Source organism: Leucopleurus acutus (genome assembly GCF_964270905.1).
Source record: "Leucopleurus acutus genome assembly, chromosome: 5".
Classification (NCBI taxonomy): Eukaryota; Metazoa; Chordata; class Mammalia; order Artiodactyla; family Delphinidae; genus Leucopleurus; species Leucopleurus acutus.
Genome location: NC_139147.1, coordinates 137,509,671 through 137,522,082, shown reverse-complemented (window position 1 = coordinate 137,522,082; position 12,412 = coordinate 137,509,671). Strand labels below are relative to the sequence as shown.

Sequence of the window (12,412 nt, the reverse complement as noted above, 5' to 3'; positions counted from 1 at the left end):
ATAAAGAACTGTTTTCCCTGGTGTTGGAGTGCTGAATGATCAGAAGGAGAGTCTAGATAGAGGTAACGTGAGTGTGATAGTTGCAGAGCTGGATGAACAAAGAGAAGTGGGGTTATCAGCACCGAGGAGCCCAGAGGAGAAGCAATGGGAGCCACGAGGAGTCGGGGCTCTGACTTTGGTTGCGGGGGTACCTCCAGCAGGTGCCGGGATCTCTGAGAAAGCTCAATGAGGCTGCTTCTGAAAGTGCCTGAAGAGGCTGAAGGATGGAGCCACTTGCAGCTGTCTGAGGTGGCCTGCCACTCAACATACACTGCACCCATCAGAACCCGGAAGTTCCTTCCCCCCTCCTCCTGCCTCCAGTCTCCCTCTGGCGCCCCCTATTGGGAGAAGTGACTGATGTCAGCTGGCAAAGAAGAATGAGATTTGCGGAGTCCAAACCACAGCGATACAAAGCAGAGTACAGACGCTGGGTTTGAAGCTCAGACGTAATAGCATAATAACTTCTCTCTTTGTTAAATGGGATAATATGGTGCAGAACCCATAGATTTGCCTTCAGAATTGCTTGAGGTATTGTACTGAAGCATTCAGCACAGAGAATGGAACATAACCGCGATTAATAAAGGTTAAATATTTATTATTATTGTATTGGTGTTTGTTGCTTTTGTTTTAACTAAGCTATCTATCAAACATCCTTAATTTACTAGAGTAGTATTAATAAAATTTGATAACCCTAACCTGTTTGGAGCTACAAAATGGCATTTCAAATGTATACCTGTGATTCATGTAACTCGCAAACACTAAAGGTAAATAGCATGTTAGGAAGCAAAGTGCCTGCCCTTTCAAAATCAACCATCAGATACATATACACATCACTACATATAAGATAGATAACCAACAAGGACCTACTGTATAGCACTGGGAACTATAGTCAATATTTGGTAATAAACTATAAGGGAACAAATCTGAAAAAGTATATGTATAACTGAATCACTGTGCTGTACACCTGAAACTAACACAAAATTGTAAATCAACAGTACTTCTGTTAAAAACATATATATATATATATATATATATATATATATAAAATCAACTTCTTCATCTGTTAGAACATGGAATTCTTGACATCACAGACTTTCATTGCTAATCTACATGTATATATAACTGTTGGTCACTGATTTCCTAATTAGTGCTTTTAGACTCTTACAATGTAAACCAATCTACCCTGTATTGGGTTTTAGGACAGAGGGAACATAACAGCAACCGTTTGGCAGACACTTGTTCCTTCTCTTGGTCTAAAGGAAGAATATTCCTTACCACCAATCAGCATGGTGCAGATGGAAAAGATCTTTTCTGCATCTGTATTAGCAGAGACATTCCCAAACCCAACGCTGGTGAGGCTGCTGAGTGTGAAGTACAGAGCGGCAATATAGGCACTTCGGATCGAGGGCCCCCCCAAAGTATTGTTACCGTAGTATGGAGATTCCAGTCTCTTTCCCAGCTCAGGAAGCCAACCTGCAATGGAAAAAAAATGAGCCTTTAAGCCCCCAAAACAAAGTCTCGGTATTAGCACCTGGGCGTAATGATGAATGAACATTTAAGGATACACGAAGTTGCTCAGGAGAAAGAAGAAAGTTAAAAGGAAGTTCAAGTCAAGGAATTAGATTCCATGGCTCTAAAAGCAAAAGCATCACTTTCATGCAACTGTTTTATGACACACACAGCAGAGAAATATGCATTCAAGAGTGGATTGGTGGTCAAAGCTGAACAGGTTACTCTAATGCAAGAACTACCTGCAGTGACAGACCCTGGGATTTCTACTCTCGGTAACAGTGTTGTACATTTCACTAGCTGTTAAGCTTATTTCTCAACTGGAATTTTAAGAAACAAAGGGGTTGAGTAGGTATTTTTCAACCCTACATGATAGTAAACAGCAACAAACACAAGAATCTAGACTTCATATAGGCAAGATGGGCTTTCTTTCTTTTTTTTTTTTTTTGATGGGCTTTATTTCTAATCTGTACAACCTTTCCTTATTTTATTCACCTGACCTGATATCAGTTGCCTTATAGGTCTTAGCTCATGTTTTCCTCAGGAAGCCTTCTCTACAACCTCATTCTGGTGTTTGGGGGTGGTGGGGGAAAACTGCACAACTATGAGGTTCCTATAATGGAATTGGGTGCCCCCCCGACAACTGTTTCACGATACTGGTGTATATATGTATCAAAACTTATCTAATTAAATGCTTCAAATATGTGCATTTTATTGTACGTCAATTATACTATCATAAAGCTGTAATAAAGCTATGTTAATAAAGATGGGAAATAGCAAGTATAATATTAATAATAATACAATGAAAACACAACACAAAGACCACTTTAAAATCCTTTACTGGAAATATTTTCTCTTTATTTTCTCTTTAAAATTTTATATTTAAAAATTCTGTGTGTGTGTGTGTGTGTGTGTTATGAAACACTATGGCAATTCAGCTCAACCCATAATGTCCATGAGACTTTTGTTAAGGGATGTTAGACATTGACCACTCTTTCCTTATTAACACTTCATTTAATGGCTGCCCAAGAAGAGATGGAAAGTCATTACATTGTTTAAGTAGTAATAATGCTGTCATTATCAACTAAAGTTATAGATTATGCAACTGTGCTAGGTAATTAAAATGCAGATTTGAAACAACTGGGTTCCTTGAGATCAAACAGACATGCTCAGTGGCAAGTACTCTGTCTCATTTATCTTGTCTCTAGAGAAGTGTTTCTCAACCATTAGCTTGCCTCTGAAATATCTAGAGAGCTTGTTAGAGACAGCCAGGTCCTATCCCTGGAGTTTCTGGTACAGCACATGGGAAGGTTGGGGAGAAGGGCTGAGAATTTCCCTTTGTAATAGGTTCCCACGCGATGCTGATGCTGCAGATCTAGGGGACTAAAGTCCCTCGACTTCGCAAAGTCACCTTCTAGAACAGTAGTTCTCAATGCTGACTACAGCTGGGAAAGCATTTTAAAAATACACTGTCCAAGTGCCACCTCCATGTACTGAATCGAAATTTCTGGTTCCGAGTTCAGGTACTGATATTTTTAAAAAGTTCCCCAGTAGAACCTGATGTGAAGATAGAACTTAGAACCATCATTCCAGAACTTAGCAAAGCCCCTAACAATAGTAGAGTTTAATAAATATTATTTCTAAAAGTGAAAGAATTAATGAACATATAAATTGTTCTTGCCCTCTGCAATAATATGACAACACAGATGCAATATAGCAACACATGAGCATTTATAAATTTGTACTAGATCTCTGCACAAAGTATAATGAATGTATTTTTTGATGATAGAGAATAATAATAAAATGAAAATTACACATTATGAAAGCTGACACCATTAGTAAGCTATGACCATTTATTCTGTCTGGAAAGGCTTCGTGAAGGAATGAACTCCACATTCAAACACAGATTTAAATCTGGACTCTTCCATTAAATCTGGACTTTTCCTTCCATCTTTGGGAATGACTAACTTCTCTGAGCTTCATTTTCTCATTTGTAGAAATACAGACACTATCTAACTTGTACAGTTGCAGTGGGATTAAATGAGATGCCACATGAAGAAATGCCAACCCCTGTTAGTGGCAGATATTATATTAGTATATAATATCTCTTTTCTCTCTCTTTCTCATGTCACTTAAATTGGAACAGAGAAAGTACAAAATTCAGAAAATAAGAGGAAATATGAGATCAGGAGTGAGTCATAATGGGAAAGGAAGGTGGTGACTAAGTGTACTCAGTAGAACCCAAGGGTGCCATCTGATAGAACTGAGCATTTCTTAACTAATAGAAATGACAGGGAGGAAATCTAGGTGACAGTAGTTTTAAAACTGGGGGAGTTATACACCCATTTGTGAACCTGAAGAAAGACATGCTCCTTTTCTCAGGACAAAGCACACATGGAGACACACACACAGTTTTGTGTACATTTTCAGGTGGTTCATGGCCTTTTCCTACAGGCTGGGTCCAAGGGCGCAGATTAAAGAGTTCTGCTCTAGAATTTTTTTTTTTTTTTTTTTTTTTGCGGTATGTGGGCCTCTCACTGTTGTGGTCTCTCCCGTTGCGGAGCACGGGCTCCAGATGCACAGGCTCAGCGGCCATGGCTCACGGGCCCAGCTGCTCCGCAGCATGTGGGATCTTCCCGAACCGGGGCCCGAACCCGCGTCCCCTGCATCGGCAGGCGGACTCTCAACCACTGCGCCACCAGGGAAGCCCCTGCTCTAGAATTTTAAGTGAAGGGAAGGAGGAAGTCATAAAGCATGATTTGGTAAAACCTGGTTTAATCCTGTATGGAAAAAGATTTAGACATAAAGACAGCTTACCCAAGGTTAATTAAAGAGATATCACAAAAGCAAAGCACATGTGCATTTAAAAAATATTACTGGTGTATTTGTATGCACTGTTGGGGGAGAGTCAAGACAAGTAAAATCAGGAAGCAGAGATGACATCTGAATAAATCATTGTACGCAGGAGGCTGATTTCTGCAGAAGAGTGCTCTTACAGGCATTTGACCCAAGCCTTGTCAAGTACGGCCAACTACAAGATGTTGAACGGCTGGTGGGTTGGCTATTTCTCAAGTGCCTTCCAAGCAGTGCTCTGAAAGCGATGTAATGTTTCTGCTCAAAAATGAAGTGATTAGAGGGGCTTGCCCCTTTGTTCCATGTTGGTCATTCCCACTAATTCTGGGGAAGTCTGAGCAGCTGAAAAATGTCATTTTGCCCAGAGAGTAAATATTGCATGACTAATTTTTTTATTTGATGCACAGAGGAATGAGAAAAACACCACCACACACAGTAAAGCCACTGCTTCCTCTCAGCTGAATCAGCTATAAAATCAGGTCATGAATTAAAAAACTGGACCCATCTACTGATCTTGAATTTGCTTACAGAACCTCAAGTTTTCTCATTAGAAAAATAAAACCAAACAAACCCAGCCAAAACCTTTGATTAAATTCCTTAATTGTAACAAAGTAAAATGTTTAAAAATTCTCCAAACCAAATCAGTTTCATAGAATTTGATTTTCTTAATAAAATAGGATAAAATTTTGTGATAGGTCATAAGGATTATATTAGATTATACTCTCACTCAATTCCTGTTCATTTACATATGTGTGAAACTGTCTCAGAAGCGATTTAGGGAGCAAAACACAGACAAACAACAGACCTACTTTTGTTGATATATCTTTTCTGTCTACCCAACTGTTCTGTCTATTTTCAGAAGCATCTTGTTTTTTAAGAAGGGTTGTTACTAAACTGTGTTGCAGCTATTGGAGCACAAGCAATAATGATGATAAAAAAATCTTGGTAACACGGAAAGGAGGTAACACCCACAAATCCGGGGATGGGCTCTGGGGGCTAAAAAAAACTTTTTCACAGAACAGCTTGTCCGAAATGAGAGCACATGTTCCACTGTAACAAGACAGCATGTCACTGTACTGTACAGAAGAAGCAATTTAACCAATTTGGAAGCCAATCTTTTTTTAATCTAGAGAAACCCATCTCTAAAGGGATGTCCTAGAACAGTCTGTCTGCTTTTGCTTGATTTTTTTCCCCTAAATTTTGAAGGAAAAAGCATACACAAAATGAAGTAGAATCTAAATATACTGGATACACTGCCATCTGATAAAAACAAAAGATATCGTAAAATAATCCTGTCATCACCAAAATAGATTAGATGAATAAAACAGAGGAGACTTATGAAATAAATATCAATTTCAAAGATAGAATGACTCTTAATGACCACGCCCAGAAGAGCCTATAATTAAGCATGATAATTCAATACATATACTTTTCATTGCATACTTAACGAGTATTTTGCTTAATTACATACTTTTAACTCTAAACAGGAGTTTCTTTTAATTTTAATCTAGGTTTCATACAGTAATATACTTACTTTTATGGTGCATATGTTTACATTCACAGTTTGTACAGGTGTGACCTGCTTTATACAATAGATGTGTTCCTGAAAAGTTTAGTTTATATTAGTATTTGGTAAATTAACAGATATTTTAGCTTTAATGAAAGGAATAGAAGCATGTTATTTAAGGAAAGCCTATGGGAGGGTGTGGCCAAGATGGCAGAATAGGAAGATCCTGAGATCACTTCCTTACACGGGCACACCAAAATGACAAATTCTTACAGAGCAACTTTGATGCAAAAGTGTAGAAGACTAGAAGAAAAGTTCTTCTTTAACTAAAGATGTAAAGAAGGAACCACAATGAGATGGGTAGGAGGGGTGGAGATGGGGTATAGTCAAGACCCATACCCACAGATGGGTGACCCACAAACGGGAGGATAATTACAATTTCAGAGGTTCTCCCCAAGGAGTGAAGGGTCAGAGTCCCACCTCAGGCTCCCCAGCCTGGGGATCCTGCACTGGGAAAATGAGCACCCAGAACATTTGGCTTTGAAGGACAGTGAGGCTTACTTTCAGGAAAGCCAGAGGGCTGTGGGAAATAGAGACTCCACCCTTAAAGGGCATGCACAAATTCTCACACATTCCAGGACCCAGTGCAGAAGTAGTCATTTGAAAGGAGTCTGGGTCAGACACACCTGCTGATCTTGGAGCTCACCCTGGGGTCAAAGATGTTGGAGGCAGACATTCTGGGGAACTCGTTCTACCACAAGGATGCTGTTGCTGGCAAAGTACCACTTTGGAATCCTCCCTCTAGCTTATTAGTGTTGGGACCCAGCCCCAACCACCAGCCTGTCAACACCAGTACTGGGACACCTCAGGCCAAGCAACTAGGCTGGCAGGGACACAGTCTCACCTACCAGCAGGTTGGCTGCCTTAAGACCCCTTGAGCCTGCAACCACTCTGGGACCTGGCCCCACCCATCAGTAGCCAGCAACCTCCACAAAAGGCAACCAACCAGACTGAGGGCCAGCCGCACCTACCAGACCACCCACAGTAGTGAGCCTGCTAGAAGAAAAGGACTGACACAACACATACAGGGGTACCCCAAGAGCATATAGCTCTGGTGACCAGAGGGGAATGTGCTGCTGGGATACATAGGACATTTCCTGCCAAAGGTCACCTCCCCAAGGCCAGGAAAAGTAACCAACCTACCAAATACATAGAAATAAAAACAGCAAATTAGGCAAAATGAGACAAAAGAGGAATATGTTCCAAATGAAGGAACAAGATAAAACATCAGAAGAACTAAGTGAGACAAGGAGTCTTCCTGATGAAGAGTTGAAGGTAATAATTATTAAGATGTTCAAGGAATGTGGGAGAAAATTTGATGAACAGAGTAAGAAGTTAGAAGTTTATAATAAAGAGTTAGAAAATATAAAGAAGAACCAAACAGATGAAGAATAACATAATTGAAAGAAAAAATACACTAGAAGGAATCAATAGTAGATTAAATGATACAAAGGAATGGATCAGAAAGCTGGAAGACAGAGTAGTGGAAATCATTGAAACAGAAGAGAAAAAAAGAATGAAAGAAAGTGGACAGTTTAAGAGACATCTGGGGCAACATCAAGAACACTAACATTTGCATTGTAGGGGTCCCAGAAGGAAAAGAGAGAGAGAAAAAGGCAGAAAACATACTTGAAGTCATAATAGCTGAAAACTACCCTAACCTGGGAAAGTAAATCCAGTTCCAGGAAGAATAGAGAGTCCCAAACAGGACCAACCCAAAGAGGAGCACACCATAGCACACTGCAATTAAAATGGCAAAAATTAAAGATAAAGAGTGAATATTAAAAGCAGCAAATAAGAAGCAACTGTTAAATACAAGGGAACTCCCATAATGCAATCAGCTGATTTTTCAGCAGAAACTGCAGGCTAGAAAGGTGTGGCATGCTATATTTAAAGTGATGAAAGGGAAAAATCCACAACCAAAAAAACTCTACCCCACAAGCTTTCATTCAGATTTGATGGCAAGATAAAGAGTTTTATAACAAACAAAAGCTGAAAGAGTTCAGCACCACCAAACCAGCTTTATAAGAAATATTAAAAGGACCTCTCTAAGAAAAAAAGAAAAGGCCACAGCTAGAAATATGAAAATTATGAGGAAAATCTCACTGGTAAAGGCAAATATAAAATAAAGGTAAAAAAATCAACCATGCATGAAGCTAGTAGGAAGGTTAAAAACAAAGGTACTAAAAGTCATCTATATCTAAAATAAGTAGCAAAGGATACACAAAACAAAAAGATACAAAATATGATGTCAAAAATTATAAACATGGAGGTGGGGAGTAAATGTAGGTTGTCAAAATGCTTTTAAATTAAGAGATCACTATTATTAAAATAATCATGTATATACACAGGGTGTTACATATGAACTTTATGGTAACCACAAGCTAAAAGTCTATAATGGATACATTCACAAAAAAGAGAAAGTAACCCGAACATAACACAAGATGCAGTCAACAAATCACAAGGAAAGAGAGCAAAAGAAGAAACAAGAAACAAAAAAGAGCTACAAAAACAACTGCAAACAATTAAAAAAATGACAAGAACGTAAATATCGACAATTATTTTATATGTGAATGGACTAAATCTTCCAATCACAAGACATAGAGTGGCTGAATGGATACAAAACAAGACCCATGTGTATGCTGTATACAAGAGACTCATTTCAGATTTAAAGACACACACAGACTGAAAGTGAGAGGATGGAAAAAGGTATTCCTTGCAAATGGAAATGAAAAGAAACCCAGGATAGCAATATTTATATCAGACACAATAGACTTTAAAACAAAGACTGTAGCAAGAGACAAAGAAGGACACTGCATAATGATCAAGGGCTCAACGCAAGAAGAAGATATAACAATTATAAACATATATGTATCCAACATCAGAGCACCTAAATACATAACGCAAATATTAACAGACTTAAAAGGAGAAATTGACAGTAATACACTAATAGTAGGGGACTTTAACACCCAACTTACATTGAAGGAGAGATTATCCAGAAAGAAAATCAATAAGAAAACATTGGCCTTAAATGACACATTAGACCAGATGCAGTTAATATGTATATACAGAATATTCTATCCTAAATTAGCAGAATACACATTCCTTTCAAGTACACATAGAACATTCTCCAGGATAGATTACATGCTAGGCCACAAAACAAGTCTCTGTAAACTTAAGAAAATTGAAATCATATCAAGCACCTTTTCTAACCAAAACGTTATGAGACTAGAAATTAACTACAAGAAAAAAAATGTAAAAGACATAAGCACGTGGAAGCTAAACAATAAGCTACTACACAATCAATGGATTACTGCAGATCAAATCAGAAAAAAAACACACCCGGAGACAAATGAAAATGAAAACACAGCTATCCAAAATCTGTGGGATGCAGCAAAAGCAGTTCTAAGTGGGAAGTTTATAGTGATACAAGCTCACCTCAGGAAGCAAGAAAAATCTCAGATAAACAATCTAGCCTTACAATGAAAGGAACTAAAAAACAAACAAACAAACAACAGAACCCAAAGTTAGTATTAATAGAAGGAAAGAAATCATAAAGATTAGAGCAGAAATGAATGAAACAGAGATGAAGAAAACAACAGAAAAGATCAATGAAAATAAGAGCTGGTCTTTGAAAAGATAAACAAAATTGATAAATCTTTAGCCAGACTTATCAACAAAAAAAGAGAGGGTCAAATCAATAAAATCAGAAATGAAAAAGGAGAAGTTACAACTGACACCACAGAAATATAAAAGATCATAAGAGATTACTATGAACAATTATACACTAATAAAATGGACAACTTAAAAGAAATGGACAAATTCCTAGAAATGTACACTCTCCCAAGACTGAACCAGGAAGAAATAAAAAATATGAACAGGGGCTTCCCTGGTGGTGCAGTGGTTGGGGGTCCGCCTGCTGATGCAGGGGACACGGGTTCGTGCCCCGGTCTGGGAGGGTCCCACATGCCACGGAGCGGCTGCGCCCGCGAGCTATGGCCGCTGAGCCTGTGCGTCCGGAGCCTGTGCTCCGCAACGGGAGAGGCCACAACAGTGAGAGGCCCTAGTACCGCAAAAAAAAAAAAAAAAAAAAAAAAAAAAGAACAACCTACCAGTAATGAATCAGTAATTTAAAAACTCCCAACAAACTAAATTCCAGATGTCTTTACAGGTGAATTCTGCCAAACATTTAGAGAAGAGTTTACATCTATCCTTCTCAAATGATTCCAAAAAACTTCAGAAGAAACACTTCTGAGCTCATTCTATAAGGCAAGCATTACACTCATAACAAATTCAGACAAAGATATCACAAAAAAAGAAAATTACTGGCCAATATCACTGATAACATAGATGCAAAATTCCTCAACAAAATATTAGCAAAAAGAATTCACCAATGTATCACAGGATCATACCCCATGATCAGCTGGGATTTACCCAGGGATGCAAGGATGGTTCAATATCTGCAAATCAACCAATATGTTACATCACATTAACAAACTGAAGAATAAAAATCATATGATCATCTCAATAGATGCAGAAAAAGCTTTTGACACAATTCAACAACGATTTATGATGAAAACACTCAACAGCGTGAGTTTAGAGGGAAAGTACCTCTACATAATTAAGGCCATATATGATATGTCCACAGCTAACCTCATACTCAGTGGTGAAAAATTGAAAGCTTTTCTTCTAAGATCAGGAGCAAGACAAGATGCCCACTCTTGCCACTTTTATTCAACGTAATATTGGAAGTCCTAGCCACAGCAATCAGACAAGAAAAAGAAATAAAAAGAATCCAAATTGGAAAGGAAGAAGTAAAACTCGCTGCTTGCAGATGATATGATACTATATATAGAAAGCCCTTAAAGACACCACCAAAAAGCTATTAGAAATAATAAATGAATTCCGTAAAGTTGCAGGATACAAAATTAACATACAGAAATCTGTTGCATTTCTAAACATTAACAACAAGCTATCAGAAAGAGAAATTAATAAAGCAATACCATTTATAATTGAACCAAAAAGAATAAAATACCTAGGTATAAATCTAACTAAGGAGGTAAAAGACCTGTGTTCAGAAAATTATAAAACCCTGATTAAAGAAATTACAAATGATTCAAACAGATGAAAGATATACCATGTTCATGGATTGGAAGAATTAATATTGTTAAAATGACTATATTACCCAAGGCCATCTACAGATTGAATACAATCTCTATCAAGGTACCAATGGCATTTTTTACAGAACTAGAATAATTCTAAAATTTATATGGAAGCACAAAAGATCCCAAATAGCGAAAACAACTTAGAGGGAAAAAAAAAAGTGAGAGGTATCATGCTCCCTGATTTCAAACTATATGTCAAAGCTACAGTAATCAAAACAGTATGGTACTAGCACACAAATACACATATAGATCAATGGAACTAAATAGACAGCCCAGAAAAGGAACCCACACTTATGTGGACATTTATTCTATTCCAAAGTGGGGCAAGAATATATAATGGGGAAAAAAGAGTCTCTTCAATAAATAGTGTTGGGAAAACTGGATGGCTACATTCAAAAGAATCAAACTGGACTACTCTCTCACACCATGCACAAAAATAAATTCAAAATTGATTAAATATAAGACCTGAAACCACAAATCTCCTAGAAGAAAATATAGTCAGTAAGCTCTTTGACATCGGTCTTAGTAATATATTGTTTTTTTGGCTACATCTCTTCACGCAAGGGAAACAAAACCAAAAATAAACAAATGAGACTACATCAAACTAAAAAGTTTTTTCACAGTGAAGGAAACTATCAACAAAATGGAAAGGCCATTTACTGAATGGGAGAAGATATTTGTAAGTGATATTTTCAAGAAGAGGTTAATATCCAAAATATACAAAGAACAAATACAACTCAACATCAAAAAAAAGATCAGATTAAAAAATGGGCAGAGGATATGAACAGCTCCAAAGAAGACATACAGATGGCCAACAGGCATAGGAAAAGATGCTCAACATCACTAATCATCAGGGAAATGCGAATCAAAACTACAATGAGACATCACCTCACATCTGTCAGAATGTTTATCATCAAAAAGAAAAGAAACAAGAAGTGTTGGTGAGGATGGAGAAAAGGGAAACCTCATGCACTTTTGGTGGGAATATAAATGGAAAACAGCATGGAGGTTCCTCAAAAAATTAAAAACAGAAATACTAAATGTTTCAGCAATTCCACCCCTGGGTTTTTATCCAAAGAAAACAAAAACTCTAAAACTATATATGCACCTCTCTTTATTGCAGCATTATTTACAATAGCCAAGATATGGAAGCATCTTAAGTGCCCATTGATAGGTGAGGGGATAAAGAATATGTGGCACGTGCACACACATACAATGGAATGTTAGCCATAAAAAATGAAATCTTGCCATATATGACAACATGAATGGACTTAGAGTA

At 37.6% G+C, this 12,412-nt stretch overlaps 1 protein-coding gene across 1 annotated transcript in view; it reads right to left on the bottom strand.

The window, feature by feature from the left end:
- Positions 1-12,412, bottom strand: part of KCNH8 (potassium voltage-gated channel subfamily H member 8) — a gene marked incomplete at both ends in the record, with an annotated part of 389,811 nt that overhangs the window by 85,907 nt on the left and 291,492 nt on the right. The window contains one exon of the mRNA XM_082840176.1: positions 1,315-1,512. Coding sequence (XP_082696302.1) covers positions 1,315-1,512 — 198 coding nt within the window. The remainder of the gene's footprint in view (positions 1-1,314; positions 1,513-12,412) is intronic.